The sequence below is a fragment of the Peromyscus eremicus genome, chromosome 7 (assembly GCF_949786415.1).
Source record: "Peromyscus eremicus chromosome 7, PerEre_H2_v1, whole genome shotgun sequence".
NCBI classification, from domain to species: domain Eukaryota; kingdom Metazoa; phylum Chordata; class Mammalia; order Rodentia; family Cricetidae; genus Peromyscus; species Peromyscus eremicus.
Genome location: NC_081422.1, coordinates 49,573,203 through 49,592,391, shown reverse-complemented (window position 1 = coordinate 49,592,391; position 19,189 = coordinate 49,573,203). Strand labels below are relative to the sequence as shown.

The 19,189-nt window shown below is 44.5% G+C and overlaps 1 protein-coding gene across 1 annotated transcript; it reads right to left on the bottom strand.

The window, feature by feature from the left end:
* Positions 1-1,203: 1,203 nt before the first annotated feature.
* Positions 1,204-17,539, bottom strand: Fbxo22 (F-box protein 22). Its single transcript, XM_059267918.1, has 7 exons — positions 17,330-17,539; positions 17,036-17,171; positions 12,086-12,173; positions 10,435-10,530; positions 7,163-7,327; positions 4,410-4,575; positions 1,204-2,197 (listed from the first exon to the last, which is right to left on the bottom strand). The coding sequence occupies exons 1-7, from the start codon at positions 17,458-17,460 to the stop codon at positions 1,780-1,782; spliced, it is 1,200 nt and encodes a 399-aa protein (XP_059123901.1). The 5' UTR covers positions 17,461-17,539; the 3' UTR covers positions 1,204-1,779.
* Positions 17,540-19,189: the final 1,650 nt, after the last annotated feature.

Sequence of the window (19,189 nt, the reverse complement as noted above, 5' to 3'; positions counted from 1 at the left end):
TTAATTTTTCTTCTATTGAAAATTTCCACCAGTTGTCTAGAAAGCACTCAGACGTCTTCATTTCTACTGTAACTCCTGGCATGCTCATTTTGTTAAATTAGCAGCACAAACTACTCTTTTGCTACTGGCCTTCTGGATCTTGATGCAGGTCTACACAAAACTGAGAAAGCTAAGGCAGTAAGATCTCCTACTGGACACGTCCTCATCACACTAGCATTCTGCTTGCTGGATCCTTTCTGCACCTCCATTGTAAGGTGCCACTTCCCTTTTCCTACAATCAAGGGAACGGAAATGTATTCCTTTTCAAACAAAGTAGAGCCCCAGCTCCGTTTTCATTTGGAAGTATACAGAGAAATCAGCGCTTTCAAAACCTTGCTGGTGGGTCATCTGAGCCTCGATTGGGGAGGCAGCTCAGTATGTGAACACACCTTCACCGTGTTCTGTCTGCATGTATCCCTGCAGGCCAGAAGAGGGAGCCAGATCTCATTACAGATGGTTGTGAGCCACCATGTGGGTGCTGGGAATTAAACTCAGGACCTCTGGAAGAGCAGCCAGTGCTCTTAACCTCTGAGCCATCTCTCCAGCCCCCCACATCAGCTTTTTTATAATGTGATTGTTTTCGTGGCTTTTTAAGTATCTGTAGCAGCTGCCATTTCTAGACATTTTTTTAAACAAACCAGCAATTATTTTACCTAACAATTATCTAGTGTCCTTTTAGTACAAACCACTGACCATTACAAAAATGTCACTCATCAGTTACCTTGTAAGTATATCCTACAACAAAGACCTGGTGCAAATCCACATTAACTTCTGCCCTATGGTACAGTCTAGAAACAGGCAGCATAGGTCCATGAGGGTACAACAGAAGTGTGGACACCCAGGATTCCTGTGGTCCTTTCCACAATGGAGTGCTGACTTCTCTGCAGTGTCCAAGATGACTCATGACCTGCCCATATTCCAAGCAGTAAGGAGCAAACAAAGGTCATGCCACTATTAAGAACACACAACACAGTGGTACTGAGAAATTCAGGCATGTCAGTAACTGAAAATCAGTTTCCATCACAGCACGCTCTGTGAGCTTCGATGCTCAGGGCAAACTGGCATTCTCTCACACCTCTCCCTCAGCTCCAGGTTCTCACTGAGGAAGAAGGGGTTAACATTCTTCATTCTCCCATCAAAAGCAATAGACATACACTAGTTGAGTGGGTTTTCAAGTATATTTTATTGGTAGAAAACCAAAATATGGTGATATCGTTTTCAGAACTATGTGAAAAAGATTGTTCCCTTGCACTCTCCTTACTGTGAAGAGGAAAATGCTAACTTACCTATGAGAGTAACTTCATACAGTATGAAGACAAGGGTAGTTAGTTCTTTATCAGGAAAGTTAAAAAGACAGTAATACTTGTTCCAGCTTCTGAGAAGCAGAGAGACTCAACCGTATCTTTAATTTTCTCCTTTATTAAGGAAATTAAAGTCATGATTCTGCTGTTAGTTCACCGACCACTACAGCTCTTCACCCTCCGTCTCCTGGAGGGCTCCTGCACCTCCCAGGAGCTCAGTCACAGCGGCTTTGCTTGCGCCTGACCCCAGCCTCACTTCTTGGTCTGTGTGTACAGAGCTGTCCTTCATCCACATAGTAAAACTCAGCCCATGGTGATCTCAGAGCATCACTCGAAGCTACGAAACAAAAGGAGCTAGTTCTGTTTAAAATACTCCTATCCCAAGTCTCCATTTTTCTGAAAAAGGCAATGCCCCGAAGTTACATCCTGTGAGCGCCTCTCATTTAGAGGCCCCCAGGTGAATGAGCGCCATGATGGTTGTGTAGCTATGGAACAAGTCCTCTTCCTTCACCTCGTTACACCTCCTCAGAATAAAGTTCCCAGTGACTATCCGGTCACATCCAATCTCCCCATTTCCAAAGAAGCCGAATAAGGGGACACTAGGAAAAAACTTTCTAAATGCATCAGACTCAACATTCCGCTTGGCTCTGTAGTACTGGACACCCCGACCAACACACGCGAACATGAAGCCAATGGTGTTCTGTTCGGGGATGTTGGCTGCTTTGAGGCGCTGCATGGCCGCCTCAGCAGTCTTGACATCATTCACATCCTCATTGAGGAGAACTGTGGCACTCTGGATTCGGTGCCCACTAAATGACAGTCCAACCACACCTGTGGCATCAATATCCAGAGGGTTCCTGGAAACAAACACAAAACCATCAACACCTCGTGATAAATTAGGGAGGAGAGAGCTGCTGCCTTTGACAGCTTACACTTTAGTCTGGGATGTATCCTCAAACAAGAATTAAACTAAATTGTTACTAAAAACAGGCAGATCAAAAAGAGGTGGACAGCTGCCTTTTCCAGCCACAAACACAAAGCTCATCCTGGGTTAGTATTACCCAGCAATTAGCTCTCTGCCCCTTCTAAATGAACCTGGTAGGTTTATATATGCCGACACAGAAATTCCCACCAGCTTTGTAGTGGTGGTGCTAGCAAGCACTGACACTAACTGATGTCCCCATCCCATGACACCTACATAAAGGCATCTCCCCCCCCAACCACTGTTAAATTATGTATTAAAAACTATATCATCATGGGCAGGCCAGGTGTGGTGGCACATGTAATCCCAGCACTCAGGGAGGCAGGTGGCTATCTGTTGAGTTTGAGGCCAACCTGGTCTACCAAGTGAGTTTCAGGACTGTTTCTTAAGAAACCAAACACAATATTATATATAAATCATGGAGAATAATTTTCGACTCTGCAGGTTTTAGCTTTTTGTTGACTAGCCTTTAAAGAACTATGATTGCAATGCTTCCTATCTTGCTTATTGCTTTGAGCCTGAGTTTGAATTTTAAAACTTCACAACTGGAGGAAGGGGTGGGGCTGGAGAGATGACTCAGAAGTTAAGATCGTGGTCTGCTCATACAGAGATCCCAGCTTGATTCTCAGCACCCACATCAGGTGGTTCATAACCACCTGTGACTCCAGCTCCAGGGAATCTAATACCTCTGGTTCCTGAGGGCACCTGCAACTCATGTGCAGACACATCTCTCACCTAATTACATTTTTAAAACCCTCTTTCTATGACATTGGTTTTATGCATAAGGCTGGGTGAGCATGTACACAGTGGGCAAAGGAGTCCTTTCTCTTTCCACCTTGTGGGTCCTGGGGATTGAACTCATGTTGTCAGCCCTGGTGTCAAGTGCCTCATCAGCCCTGTTAAGACTTTTTTTAATCAAAACATTTTGTCCTTACAAAAGAACATGCATACCAGTAAAAGTTATGAGGCACATAATGAACACTCATTGGGAAGAAACATACATCTTAAGTCTCGATTACATTTATCAACAACTGAATCTATAGAATGCACAAGAGTCTCTGGGTTAGCAAGAAACTAAGATAGTCAGGCACCAAGCCCCAGTGGTGCATAAACATACACACAAAATAAATCTAGTATATACTTCCCCAAACTGAAGGCCAAAGGATACCAGTAAGATACCCACAGGCTGCTCTTCCCCAGAGAGGAGGGAGATGCCATCCCACCTTGAGTGTTAGAGCCTGACAAGTTTTGTCACGAACACTTGACCCATGTACCTCCTCCGGGAAAATTTAAATGGCTACAGTCTAATCAAGAGAGAATTTGTGAGCCACAGAGATAATCTTTGAGAGGCTGAAGTTTGCTTCAGACACAGTATTCAATCTTCAAGTACCTGTTTAGAAAGATGAGCTTGCAAGGTCCCACTACAAGCTTCCAACAGCAGGAGTTCTGCTCCCTTGCAGTAGCCCATGTCCACCTTAGCACAGGCCGGACCCCAGCATCGGTCTATCCTCAGCTCCTTCACAATGACTTCCACACAAGGGCCACTGAAAACTGTTTAAAACAAGCTGCTTCACCCTCACCTCAGTTCCCCTTCTCCTTTCAAAACCTAGTCTTCCTTATTTCTCTGAAACCTTTATCCCACAATTAGCAATCAACTCGATAGTGAAATCAAAGCCCTGTGCCTTAATGATTTCTTTGTTTGCAGGAGCACCACCACAAGGAGGACCAGAGCTGTAAAATACACCAACAGGCAATGCCGAAGGAGCCCAACTCTGATGCTCTTAAAGGACAATAAAAACAAGTTTAGCTCTTTGCACGCAGAATTGTGTTCGGTGACCTCTTGGCAACAGCAAAATGAAATGATTTGGTACATTAGCAATTCCTTTTCGAGACAGGGTATCACTTTGTAGCCTTGGCTAGCCTGGAAGTCATCAATGTAGACCAGGCTGGCCCTGCCTCCTCAGGCTACTGGAATTAAAAGACATACAATGCCACACTGATTCCTCAAATTTGTTTTTAAAAACCAAGTAATGAGAACCTGAAATTTCCATTTACCCAGGGGAGAAAAGCAAAGTGCACAGGCTTACTTCTCACAAGTCAGTGAAGACAGGTTGTCCACCTGGCCTCCAGCCAAGATGATATTCATGTTGCTGAAAGTGCTGACTACGCGCTGCAGGTAATTGCCGGCTCCCACCTTACAGCAGTTATAGCCAAAGACAAGGACCACGCGAAGCTCAGGGTTATCCAGAAGACCTGCGGAGAGGCGAGAGATAAGCAGCCTTAAACCCGATGAGCTGTTAGTTACCCCTGCTGACAGACACCAGTGTACGCCGTGTAGCGCTGAAGCTCTTGGTTTCCAGTAATAAAAGCTAAACGGCTATTTGAATGTGATCCAGTCAACGCCTCACCCAAGCAAGGACGCGGTTACAGACCGAAGAGCGGCCCTAGTGGACCATGTCAGGTGGCTCCACATCCCAATTCCATGCATGCCAGTGCCCCGGAGTTTCTAATGTGGTCTAAAAGCAGCTCCACCGCGCGCAGGCAGCAGGACTTCAGGGAGCCAGCAGCACCTCATCCCAGAGCTCCAAGCTTCCACCCGAGTCTCTGGGAGCTTGTTCTCACAGCATTATTTTGAAACCGGCCAGTATTACAAAGAGGTGGCTTCTGGGACAGAAGAAAATGCAGCCCCTAACTACACCAATGTTTCATTTACTTCAGCCACATGCCTTCCATCGTGATAGGAGGCAAGACTGAAGCAGACTGGAAGGGAAGGCAGCACGGCACACCACAGTGCTCAGGCTCCGCCCGTGATGAGTCAAGGATCCCAGCACACTAACACCTAACTCCATGCTAGTGACCTCGAGCTGTCTTAGCAAATGTAAGCCTGTCCTGCAGCCCAGGAACCATTCTGTGATTCCAGTTCAACTTCTTAGCAATCCTTTAATGACGTGTAAAGACCATGACATGCGACTTTTTTTCAGAGCAGCCCACATCCACTTTCCCCAATGTCTCTCAAGCCCCATGCTAAAATTTATATTAAAAAATTTCCTTTTAATAAACTCCAACTCTGCTTCACAGCAGCTCATCCTAGAATTCTTTTCTGTGCTGAACTCTAGGAAACTTTACCTTCAGGTCACAGCACAGAGCAGTGGCTCCCCCCTAATATCACTGCCAAGATAATCAATTATTGACAACTAGAACTGGCCGGGGCAGAGTCTAAAGTTCTAAGTCTCCGTGTAGTGAAGCACACTGACAGTTCTGAAGGGCCCTCCCTCTTACAGATGAGTCCGGCACATGAGAAGACCCTTTTCTTTAGTAGGACACATTCTGAGTAGGAAGAAGCTGAGGCGCAACAGTCAAGTCTAGTTTAGAAACAAGAGTGTCACTTCCAGGAGTGACTAGCTTGGGACAATGGCATGGCTATTCAAGAAGTCAGTGTTAAGAGACACTGCAGGACATGCGCCCCTGACGTCAACCTCTGGTCTCCACACAAATGCACCTGCAATATCCGTGCACAGAGAAAAAGGAAAAGTACTCTCAGTGAAGTCTGGAAGCCACCCGGAAGGGGACAGAGTGCCTGCACCTGTCCAGCCCTCTTCTCCACTGAGGAGGCCATGTGCAGAGCTCCCAGCTTTAGCTGCCCACACTACTGCTCTGTCCTAGCCCTTCCACCAGCCACTCTTACTTCCCGTTTACACTCGCGGGACAGTGTAAAGCAGTTCTCAGTGTGTATATTCCGTCCTCTGAGCCATCAACCCAAACTTCCCTTTGCTGTTACAGCATTTTTCCATTGCTAGTCTTTACGCTGGGACAAGTCTAACTTTCCCAAACCTATTTCCTTGTCTGTAAAGTGTAACTAACCTGCAGAGGTATAAGAACTCAACTGTTGACTTGCATATTAGCAGCATGGAAGTGATCAGAGGAAATTCCTAAGTGACACATCTGAGTGCTGATGCATATGGATGTGTGTCTTCAGGCTAGCTCATCTACACACAGATGCAGAGTTATCGCTAAGTAACTTTGATGAGCACAATGATAGTTTAAGCCCAATCATCTACTCTGCAGATGTAGATGGTGAAAAGTCTTCACAACTGCTTTGCTGGAGTAGCTAGCTGCCTACTATAACAAGTTTTCCCATCAAAGCCTGACACTAGACCTACTTCAAATTCAACCACACTTGCTTTCTCAAACTCTGGAGCAATCTTGACTGTTTATTTCCTAACACTTTGCCAAGTTCATGCCTTCTCTCCTAAACGCCAACTTTTTCTTCTAAAAACTTGTTACTCGGAATATTTTTAAAAACTTAAGTTTTTCTGCTTTAAATAACAAAAACAAGGCAAAATTATTGGTAAGAGCCTACTGAAGATCAAGAATCCCTTCAAAATTCAACTATAATTAAATGCATGCATGCATGTACCTTACCTCCCAACTGTCTATAATTCCAGTTCCAGGGCATCTGATGTCCTCTTCTGCTCTCCATGGGCAGCAGACACACACATGTACATACACAAGCTTACCAACAGAATACTTATAAAAAATGTTCATCTCAGGTCAGCTAGGACTTCGTGACAAAGAAAACAATTTGCAACCAATTCTACCAATCACCAGCCTTATCAACAGCAGCCTAGCAGCCGCTAGCTGGCCAGAATTAAAATAGAACAAGTTAATCAACAAAATGAGCAATTAATAATAAATAACAATGTCAGGTGTATGGCATGCACCTTTAATCCCCCAGCACTCAGGAGACAAGGTCTCTGAGATCAAAGCCAGCCAGAACTACATAGTGAGATCCTATCTCAAAAGAACAAGTAAGTAAATAAAACAGTAAATAACAACTTACCCACTTCAGCAAGCTGATGTCGTTCGAGTGTTAAATTCTTGGGGTCCTTAATAAAATGAAAGGGCTGAATTTTTATTCCTTCAATTTGAGGGAATAATAAAGCAAAACCAGATTCTCCAATTTCTATTTCCTGAGGTCGATTGCTACCTGATCCCATTGGAGTCACTAGAGAGAAAAGGACATTTCAGGAGGCCGTCCAATAGAAACTGCAGTTAGTCAGAGCCTTAATCAACCCACTGCACCCTCCCAACTGCAGGTTAGGCTCTTACCAAACAGTGATCCTAGAGTAAACAAAGTCCCTGGCAATTTTAGGGTGGTGATCCCTACACCGTACTTTCAAATATCTTCAGAAAGAACCGCTTTTATAAACAGAAAAATCAAGTGTCCAAACTGCCTGCAGTCACTGAGTCGAGATGAAGGGAACTGCTGTTCTTCACTTCCGGTTACCCACATGACTGGCCACAATTGTCTAACTCCAGTTCCAGGGCGTCTGATGCCCTCTTCTGGCCTCCAGGAGCACCAGGCACATGTGCAGGCAAAATGCCATACACATCAATCTTTTTAAGTTTCTAGAAACCCAGAGGGGTGGGGGGTGGTATTCAGAGAAAAACTCAGAAGACAAACTCCACATGATAAGTGTGAATTTAAAACATGAAAAGGAAGATTCAAGTTTATGACCAGGTCTGTGATGGTGTCTCGCTGGTTACTTGACAGGACGCGGGCACTTTGAGGGATGCAGACCAGGTTGTGACCTCAGGCAGACCATTCCAGAGTCTGGAGTCCTTCAGCCAAGCAGCAGCAGTCACTCTCTGCTCCTTCAGGAAGGACACAGTGTGACCAGCTTCCTCAAGCCTCTGCCACATGACTCCCCCACACCATGTACCCTTCAACTGCCAACTCAGGAAGCTCCTCCCCACGGCTGCATTTGGCAAGCATTTTGTTCAAAGAGCAAAACAAGCAACCCTACAAAGCCAAGAGGGAAACCTGAAGTGTTTAAATGTGTGAGCAGATGCAGGCCAGTCCAAATTAAAACCCCAGCAGAGGGAGCCAGTCATGTCACAAGCCAACACACAAGTACCCAGTAAGCGCACAAAAGGTACTCAGCACTAGTCACTAGAGAGCTTCAAAGAAAACACTCAAAGCAGCACCTTTACACACTAGCCTGGCTAATATTCATAAGCGGCGACCCAGGAGCAAGGATGTTCAACAACCACAGCCCTCATACATTGCTAAGTACAGAATGGTAGAAATTTGGAAAACTAGCCACTTCTTTTTTAGTTAAATAGACATCAGTGCTAAGACCCAGAAAGTCCACTTCTTAAGTTTCAGAGAAACTTAAAACTTATACAAAAAGTCACAGCCTCATTCACAATACCTAGGACCAGAAAAACCACAGAACAGCCTCATTCACAATACCTAGGACCAGAAAAACCACAGTCTATCAAAACAAGAATGGGAAAATAAATCTTGTCCCATTTATATCATAGAATGACTCAAACACTAAATAGAGGGCTAGGAGCCTGGCTCAGCCGGTAAAATGTCTGCTGTACAGGCATAAAGAGCAGAGTCTTCTCCCCGTACCTGACCCTTATACAAGCACTAAGGTCAGGCAATGGGAGAAGCAGAGAAAGGCAAATCCCTGAAGTTCACTGGCCAGCCAGTCTAGTTAAACAGTAAGCCTCAAGTTCAGTGACCCTGTCTCAAAAGAACAACTGAAGAAGATACCTGACAATCCTCTGAGTACCCCATGTGCACGCAAGCATATGCACGAACACACTTACTCAAGTTTTAAAGGAATTACTGATAAATGTAATAAATGAATCTCAAAAACATGTTAAAAATATTTATATTGAGCAAAAGAGTCAAAACACAAAGAGGACAACCATTTATACAACACTGACCAGGCAAAACTAACCTAGCACCACAGAAGTCAGAACAGGGGTTTTGGCAGGGCCTGTCAGGAAAGAATAAAGAAACAGCTAGGCTCAAAGGACTAGCCGTGAAGACCAGAGAGCAGTAAGACCAGTGTCTCAGTCACTGTTCTATTGCTGTGAAGAGATCCCATGACCAAGGCGACTCTTACAAAAGGAAGCATCTAACTTGGGGCTTGTTTGTTTCAGAGCCTTAGTCCATGATCATCACGGTTCATGCATGGAGGCAGGCAAGAGTGGTACTGGAGAAGTAGCTGAGAGCTACATCCTGACCTACAGGCAGAGAAGGAGACTGGGCCTGGCATGGGCTTTTGAAATCTTAAAGCCCATCCCCAATGACAAACTTCCCACAAGGCCACACCTCCTCATCCTTGTAATCCTTTCAAACAGTTCCACTCCCTGGAGAGAAGCACTCAAAAGTATATGAACCTATGGGGGCCACTCTTATCTAAATGTCCACAACCAGCATGAAGAGGACCCAGCAAACACTGGAGGCCACACCCTGACTGGAGCAGAGGGAATGGTATTTTAGCCCCAAACATAAAGGACATAAAGTAGCACCAAGTCAAAGCTGCTTCAGAACAGGGCAGCCACTAAAGGGAAGCTGCTACTGCTACCCACTCGCTGGGGAAGGCAGGACTGCCAAGCAACACTGGCCTTTCCTTGCCCACCCCTACTCCTATAGCAGAAAACTTAAAAAGAGAGACATGGCTGCGTTCGAGGAAAGCCACAGTGGATATAACGAAAAGACAAGACAAGAGACATGAGGAATGAGTGCTCTGATTCTACGTAGCCTCCAACAGCAATCAGTAATGACATGAGGGCCACCAGCTATTGAAGCCAACCCAGAAGTGCGAAGAAAGCCACAGACACTGCTACTGCCTGAGTCCAGTTACGTAAGGAGCTATATCAGCTTTGCGATAGGAAGCTACCTGCAAGGAGCAAGAGTGGGTGAACCGACCAGACTGGAATGGCTGCGGGTCTTTCCTAATCGGGGGTGGGGAGAACGAGATCCTTCCCTCCCCGTGAACGGCTAAGGGAAGTCAGGGATTACATGTTGCTCTTGAGCAGCTGTGAGATCTGAACCATGAACCTCAACAACCCGACAGACATTAAGTACAATTAACACCACGACAAGGATGATTAATGCTATTGTTTTTAGATGACCAGAAATGTAAATGTGCTTTTCAGCTATAAATTAATTATTCACCAATCTATAGGACCCCACATCACACTAAACAAAAAAGGAACTGTTAATTTCTCTCACCTACAATTCCCGGGGTCACAATCTATAGGACCCCACATCACACTAAACAAAAAAGGAACTGTTAATTCTCTCACCTACAATTCCTGGGGTCACAATCCCAAGGATCTGACACCGCTTGGGGAACAGCTTCTCCAGGGCAAATGCTGTCTCCATTGTAGTTCTTTTCCTCGCTGTAACAACACAGCAGCACAATTATCAAATACCCATCTCTCACTGTCAAATCTGACAATGTTAAAAAACAAAACACAAAAAGCAATATTTAACAATCAAACAGGTTATGAGGCTGGGGCATAGCTCAATTGGTGGAGTACTAGCCAATACAAGAAGCCCTGGGTTCGTCATCAGCCACAGTGCCGCATAAACCCCAAAGTGGTGCCTGCTGCAATCCTAGCACTTGAAGGTAGAAGCAAGATGTTCAAGGTCATCCTCGACTGTACAGTCACTTTTAAGGCCAGCCTGAGCTACACGTGACCTTGTCTCAAAGAAAAAGAAGGAAGAAACAAAGAAAAGAAAGAAGGAAAAAGGGGTGGGGGTGGGGGAAGGCACTGCACATTTTGGTTAAAATAAGCGATTTCCCCATTCTCGTGTCCATTGATTCAAATTCTAAACCTACCCTCTGCCTTTGCCCTTTGTTCATATACTACTTTTACCCAAAGGCATCAGATCTGCCTCAGCATGCTATGGGATGGTCTGTATGTCAAATGTGTTGCTGATTGGTCAGTAAATAAATCACTGATTGGCCATTGGCTAGGCAGGAAGTATAGGCGGGACAGGAGAAGAATTCTGGGAAGTGGAAGGCTGAGGGAGAGACACTGCCAGCCGCCATGATGACAAGCCGCATGTGAAGATCCTGATAAGCCACGAGCCATGTGGCAAGGTATAGATTTATAGAAATGGATTAATTTAAGCTGTAAGAACAGTTAGCAAGAAGCCTGCCACAGCCATACAGTTTGTAAGCAATATAAGTCTCTGTGTTTATTTGGTTGGGTCTGAGTGGCTGTGGGACTGGCGGGTGAGAGAGATTTGTACTGACTGTGGGCCAGGCAGGAAAACTCTGCTATTTACTGGATCTTTCTATTCAGCTCATGTCACAGCACAACTACTACTTGACTCCAGTCAGTCAGAGTCAAGTCAGACAATGTCCAGAGCAAAGTCTGGACCAAAGGGCCCCATCTTGTATTCTCGGTCTCTATTTCCCCTTAGCAAGCCAAGAACGCATAGTGTCTGTAAACAGTTTTGGAACCTCGAAGCACTGCATTATACATGAACAGGCTTGGATAACCAAAGCCAGGCTCTCGTTTTAATAAAAAGACATACACCTGGAAGATTAAAGTATTCCAAAACAAGAACATCTTTCTGAAAACTATGTTCCAGTTGAACAGGAGGTGAGACATCAATCTGCACACACAAGGTTCCTCGGCTTGAGCCGGAAACAGGCTTATGTACTAGGAGCGGGGCCCAAAAGTCTCAGAAGGCTTGCTCTCAGGACTGGGACAATGTCAAAAACAAAACAACAACAAAAATGCAACCCTTGGCCGGGCGGTGGTGGCACACACCTTTAATCTCAGCACTTGGGAGGCAGAGCCAGGCGGATCTCTGTGAGTTCGAGGCCAGTCTGGTCTACAGAGCGAGATCCAGGAAAGGTGCAAAGCTACACAGAGAAACCCTGTCTCGAAAAACAAAAAACAAACAAAAAAAATGCAACCCTTTTCTCTCTATATATACCTCTTTTACGGCCACGACACTCTTCCAGGCTAATGAAAGTTTCAGAATCTGCCATATAGAGAACTGTCCGTGGTAGGATGCGAACATTCTGCAAAGAAAAAGAGTGTCTGAATGTTTCTGTGCTCCCCAAGTATGTCCCAGTGCACCAGGGCTGCTGCCTCCCTCCATCCTGAGTCCTCTTCCTTCTCATGGGTCACTGCTACTCCTGTCAGCTTACTTACGGAGTGGTAGGTTTTTTTTCATGTCAAACTCAGAAGTCCATTTACTCTTTTAGAACAGACATTTGGTGTACCAGCTAAAGCTGCCTCTCACTTTACTGAACAGGCACAGCAATAAGGAGGCTCCCAACGGGGGAGGGGTGGAGCACAGGCTGCACCCCTCTGGCTTTCGCTGCCAGCTCCCAGCTTACTATGCCCAGACCTGCCCACACTTGAACAGATTCCCTTGCTACCGAGCACCTTCAACTTGTTTCCGTTAAGGTCCCTAGAGCAAACCTCCCAATGTCTGCTCCTAGAAGCCACATCCTCTGTACTTGGGATGTCCATGTGACATCCTTACAGCCCCGCCATTCTTGTTTGTGTTCTGTTTCCACTGAGCAGGCTTCTTCAGACAAGTGTCAAAACAGCTAACTAAACGGAAGGAGAGCTTTCTCTCAAGTATTCTATCAGAATGGAATAAAGACCATGGAGCACAACTTCACTGCCTTGCAATCTGGGGGAGGTCTAGATGTTTCAGAGTAGGTTCTAGATAAACTCATGAAAGACACTGAATACTGTGGTGTGGGCTAAGACCATAGGGTAAGACCCATGACCTATGGATACAAATTCTTGGTTTCACCTGACATTTTTTAAAGTAACTAGTTGCCACAATTTAAAATTCCACCCAATTTTTACATATTTTGGGAAATCTTTTTTGACAAAACAATGGCAACACTCAGACTGCTTGCCTTTCAGCTATGGCTAGGCAGACCTGCCAGCACCGCCAACGCTGCTGAACGACTAGACCCACTTCTCGTCAGTGGGTTATTTTCAGTCTGCAATTCTGCTGAGTGAAGGAGTCAGGGCCTGGGCCTGCCTCAGCCATAGCCAGCAGGGTAACTTCCACCAAGTAGTCAGCCTTTAAGCATCCTGTGTTTAAACAAATATACAAGCCTCGTCTTGGAGTCCAAGATTCTTTCTTTCTGGCACTCACACAACTCCATTTCCCCTCCTAATTCTCACTAGAAACTGACCATGACAAGCCTCCAAATGAAACACTCACTGCAGTATGAGGCACCTGGCACTACACTATTCAAAGAAGTTACAAAGGGCAAGCCGTCATATAAAAGTTCAAAGTATTTCTAAGAGGAAGTTAATCAACTTCCCTTATATCTATTAAAATACTCCATCCACAAGATGATTTGGAAAACACAGAGAAAGCAGCATATATGACTTAGACACCATGCTTCTGTCTCACCATGAGTTTATCTGTTTAAGGTTACTACTATATGAACTTTAATAGTGACATTATGAGAGTTCTTAACATCCATTGAAAATTTATAGTCGGATACCATAACATATTATATGCATTACCTTTCTGCCATTTAATCCTTACAAGAACCCTGTAAGAATACAAGAGAATTATTGTTCTCACTTTTCAATTTATAGAGATGGAACCTAAGGCTCAGAGAGGTCAAAGCCAAATTGCTACCTTGAGCCAAAATAAGGGTTATCATTTAAGACTCTCTGTAGATAACAACCACTACAAAGTATAAAACTCACAGCCATAGAAGAATAATGCCCACTGTGGTAAAAAGTTGCAAACACAGGAAGTTTAAAAGGGCATTAAAAAACAAAAAACAAAAACAAACACACACAATCCTATTCCCCACAGGAACTTTTACTAACATTCTAGCTTCTTTATATTAATCTAGATTACTAAATAATCTAATGTTTCCAACATTTTACAATTTTTATTTCTTGTGTATATGTCTAAGTGTGTGCCATGCATGTGCAGGTGCCCTCAGAAATCAGTTGTAGCTACAGGCAGTTTTGACCCACTAATGTGGGTGCTAGGAACTGAACTTGGGTCCTCTGGAAAAGCAGCAGACTCTTTTAACTATGAAGCCATCTCGCCAGCCCCTTAATGAAGCTTTTCTCATAACTGAATGTACCTTGTGATTTATGATTTAATCACTTCTTTTATGAATCAGCAGGTTGTTTTAAGCTCCCTTGCTGTACATGAGGTTCCAAAGAACACTGCTGTAGAAAATGCTTTGCTAGTATTTTGAATTTTCCCAAATAACAGATTTTTAAAAACAGCAACTGTAGGGTTTTGATCAACGTATCAGAGAGAAACAATACTCCAACAGGCCTGGGAGATGCTAGCCAGCTTTCTGGGTATAAGAGTCCAAAGAGCAAAGAAGAAAGCCTCCACAAGACAGCATGGAACCGAAGACACATACTCAGGACAGGCACATTAAAGATGAGAGCCAGAGCTGGAGATGCTGGACAGATCAGAGCGACTGCTGTTCTTTCAGAGCAGATTCATACAACTCACAATCAACTGTTAACTCCAGCTCCAAAGGATACGATGCATTCTTTTGTCCTCCATGGGCACCTGCACACATGTGCACATATACAGACAGACAAACAGACACACACACACACACACACACATACACACAAATAAAATCTGGTTTTGGTTTGGGTTTTTTTTTTTTTTTTTTTTGAAGAGCCAGGTTTCCCACCATCAAAAAGGGAGATATAAATATGAGCAAAGAAGAAGTGAGACAAAATCTTATTTGGGTTGGATGCACATAAGGGAACTCATGAGTTTCCATGTACTGACAGAAATATAGTTCCAGATACACATATGGTCAGCTCTCTCTGCATCTCTCTCTTCATTCAAGGATTCAAATGTGGCTATTTAAAAAAAACAAAAAATGGGGGAGGCATCTGTACTGAGTATGTACAAACTTTTCCCTTGTCATTATTTACTAATATAGCCTACTTAGAGAAAGCAGGTATTAATAATCTAGAGATCTGAATTTAAATGTGAGGGTGGGTTATACAGGTTAACACAAATACTATGCCACTTTACGAGGGACTTCAACACGGGGCAACTAATACCCTGACAACACGGAAGAACTGCATCTGCATCTGCATCTACATATATATTTATACATATACACATACACACACATACATACACATATACATACACTTATACATATACACATACACACACATACATACACATATACATACATACACATACACATGGGCTATCTGAGCTAGAAGCAGCAAACCCTAAACCAGTGAGTATTTACACAGTACAGATCTTAGATGCTAAATACCATTTCCTACTAAAAGAAACCAAGACTATTAGAGAAACCACTCATTTCTTGAATGAAGCAGGCAAAAAAAAAAAGCTAAAAACATCTAGTACCAAAAAAAGACCATCTCTAAAAGAGAGTGAAGCTGGATTGGGAGCTCACTCACCAAACCAAAGACAGTGTGAGCACAAAACAGATACAGTAACAGATATGTCTTTGAATAAGAGACAACAGCATATGCAAATAGGAAAACCAGAGGCCACATGGAAAGATGCTGGGAGAAGAACATACCCTTGCTTTCCCATCATTCCTGACAAAGATACAAAATCTAATAAGCCTCAGTCACACTCAATTTGTGAATGTTCTACAAATTAACTGACCCTGAATTGAAGTGTTGAGGCTGGTAAACTAAACAAATCAAAGAAACGTGCTTTTTTTAGTGAAAGTCACTGGGAATTGAATACTTTTGCTATCAAGAACAGTACTGGGGCAAAATCTGAATGGGAGGCAAAAAACTAGACAGTAGTATGTTTGAAGTCTCTTACTGAAGGATGTATTTGTTCCTATCAGCTTTTATTTTGGTGCTAAAATTATTTCAAATTTGACTAGTGAGAGTCCCTTCAGGCTAGCTTCAGAGGTCTTTTTTTTTTTTTTTTTGAGCTGAGGATCGAACCCAGGGCCTTGCGCTTGCTAGGCAAGCGCTCTACCACTGAGCTAAATCCCCAACCCCAGAGGTCTTTCTAGGTAATGAACTATCTTAGTTTAGTTTCCTATTTGGCTTACATATCCCTGGTGACAGTCAACTAAAGGAAACCAAGGCAGGAACCTGGAGGCAAAACTGAAGCACAAGGCTTGCTCAGTGTTTTGCTCATACACCCCAGGACCACCTGCCCAGGGGTGGTACAGCCCACACTGGGCTGGACCTTCTCACACCAAACATTAATCAAGAAAACGCCCTACAGACCCGTCTACAGGCCAATCTGATGAAGACACTCACTTGAGGTTCCCCATTTCCAGCTTGTGTTAAGTTGAAAAAACAAAAAACCTCTAATCAACACATGCATCTATGATAATTTCCCAAGCTGGAGGCTGCACTGTGGTTGAAGAGAACTTTCATGTTTGCATATTATACATACTAAGGGATAAAAAGTAACAGACCATCAAATTGGCCATTTCTTCTCAAGGGTCTCTGCCACTCACTGGGATACCGGAGCTTCACTATCAGCTCTATAATCTGTCTTTACCTCCCCATACTTTCCTGGATCCAGGGATACAAATGAGAAAGGACTGTGGCTTAAGTATTTAGGTAGAAGATTTAGTTCTTCTAGTGTGTGACCCTGGGCAAAAATGCCTTCTTTGCAAAACAGAGACAAGTGAAGGAAGGGTCTGCAGAGCGTTTTAAACAGTGAACACCTGTAAACTTCAATTGCTCAATATCTAATAATGAATAAACCGCAGCACGGCCTTACAAAACCTGACACTATTACAAAGTCTTTCCAGACCACGAGCAAAGGCCCCCAAATTAACAAAAGCAAAAGCATGTATCACAATCGTGATTTAAAAAAAAAAAAAAGTTTTCAAAGACGGCCCACCAGCCCTGCAAATGACTGTCCGCGGCACACACCCATACTTGCCTCAAGCGCCTCTGCTACCACGCGGACCAAGCAATGTCCTTCCAGGTTGCCGGCCTCCGCCACGCCCGTGATCCAGGTCACGCCGCGGTGGGTCCGCAGCACTCTGCGTACACACTCCCTCCATAGGCGGCACACTCTGGGGACGCAAAAGCACAAAAGGTTGCCGCCGGGCGGGTCGTTCCCGCCGTCAGCAGCGCTGCAGCGGCCGAACGCCAGGAGACCGGTGCAGGGGTCCCGGTCTGGGCAAACCCGCCGCCCACCGGGGCGAAAGTCCCCTGCCCCATTCGCCCTCACCCGGCCACCCGCAGCAGCGCCTTGGCAGGCAGGAAGGTGAACACACGCTCCACCACCTCCGCGAGGTTACTCAGCACGTAGGTACTTCGCGGGTCAGTAGAGGAGGAGCCGCCGCCGCCCACCAACTCCATTCCTCGCCTACCGGCCAGAACCCCTACGGAAGCTCGGAAGAACCCGAGCAGCCGGCACACCACCGCCCACCCGAGCCCACTGCGCAAGCGCAAGCGCCACTTCCGGCGGGCAGCTTCCGGCACTGGACTTACAGCAGCAGCGGTGCGCCGAGTTGTAACGCCCGCAAAGTTCCGCCCGGAAAGGAACGGTGCAACCTGGCCATTGGGCCGGCTGCAAGCATTCGATTTATTAGGTGAATCTGGTTAACACGTTAGCCCTTAAGTTTTAAACGAGTTAGCATTTTAAATAGCACTCTCCATTCTTTGGCCACTAACTGTAATTGCTGCTAGAAGCACACGCCAAACCAGACCTATTTTCACATAGGAAGTATTATGGTTTGACGCGTACTAGATCTTCATCCCAGGGCTACTGAATCACAGGGAAGGAGGCCCAACAATCTTAAACTCTCCGGTTTTTCACGTACCTATTCTGAACCACAAACGAAAGCAACAGTAAGCGCAGCTTCATTTCAACTGAATACATTTGTTTCCTGATTGAGGGGGCTTTGGTCTCCAGCTACTTGGTCTGGCCTGGTGCTTCTTGTTTTGGCCTCATGACCCTTTACGCTGTTATATTTACCTATTAGAACATTTTGGATTGGGCATGGTGGTTCATGTCTGCAATCTAGTAAGCTGGAGGCAGGAGGTTCACAAACTAAAAACAATCTGGACTCCCCAACCCCAAAATATTTTAACATAGGATAACCAAAACACATTAACAACTTGGTATTTTTTTTAATGGAGGAAAAACTCTTAAAAACTCCCCATCCCTCAATAACAAACTGCCACTTTACTCTGAAAACCTTATAGGTACTTAATAGCAAACACATAAATGCCATACAGTCTCCAAAAACTCCACTGTACACAGGGAATGTGTGACAACTCAAATGCTTTCTGTTAATAAAAACCCCAGCAGGTCTCAGGGTCTCCTAGAAGTCCTACTTTCAGGACTACTGGCCCCAAACTACTCTATGGATCGATTGGCAGAGAGGAGGCAGCGACATATGATAAGGACTAGGAAAAACAGAGGGCCATGTGTTTAAGGGGAGGACTTCTAAAGATTTTCACACTTAAGGGGACCTTCAGAGAGGGCCACTGTTTCTGAATGAAGTAGGGTGGACAACATCCAGACATAGCATTTAAACCAAACATGAAACTAGCATGGGAGATTTCAATCAAGAAGAGACAAAGGGTATTATCCAAACATACTGAGCCTAGAGCTTTCCTCCCTCGGGGATTCTTATAAGATACACTGATAGTGGTGTGTATAAGGGCCATGAGTATAAAAGTGCTAGTAATATCTTGAGAAAATTAGGGATATTAATTCAAATAGCACTTGAGCCACAAGTTCCCAGCCAGCCAGCCTGGGCTGTAGAGTGGGATAGTCAAAAACAAAAACAAAAACCCACAACAACAAACAAAAAGCCCAAACCCACATGTATGTGAATTTAAAGAACGAAAGGGAATGACTAAAGAAAAACTTGAGTGCACTACGTGTGTACATACCAATTCTCTAGGTTTCCTGCCTCTCATTAAATCAATCTCCATCTCCGCCCCTGAAACCTCCCCACACCCCATTTCTCTTAAATACCCTACACTAGAACTTCAACAGAGCCTAAAGATACCTGAATCATAACATTTCTTATGAGGGAAAGGTGACAAAGCAATTTTTAAATGGTTCTTTATTCAT

Excerpts from the sequence above, each read along its gene's own strand:
- Fbxo22 (XM_059267918.1), bottom strand. The coding sequence starts at position 17,460 with ATGGAGTTGGTGGGCGGCGGCGGCTCCTCCTCTACTGACCCGCGAAGT. Across the intron at positions 17,172-17,329 it reads GCGCTGCTGCGGGTGGCCGG|AGTGTGCCGCCTATGGAGGG; the intron begins GTGAGGGCGAAT and ends TTGCGTCCCCAG. Across the intron at positions 4,576-7,162 it reads ACATCAGCTTGCTGAAGTGG|GTCTTCTGGATAACCCTGAG; the intron begins GTAAGTTGTTAT and ends GCCTCTCCGCAG.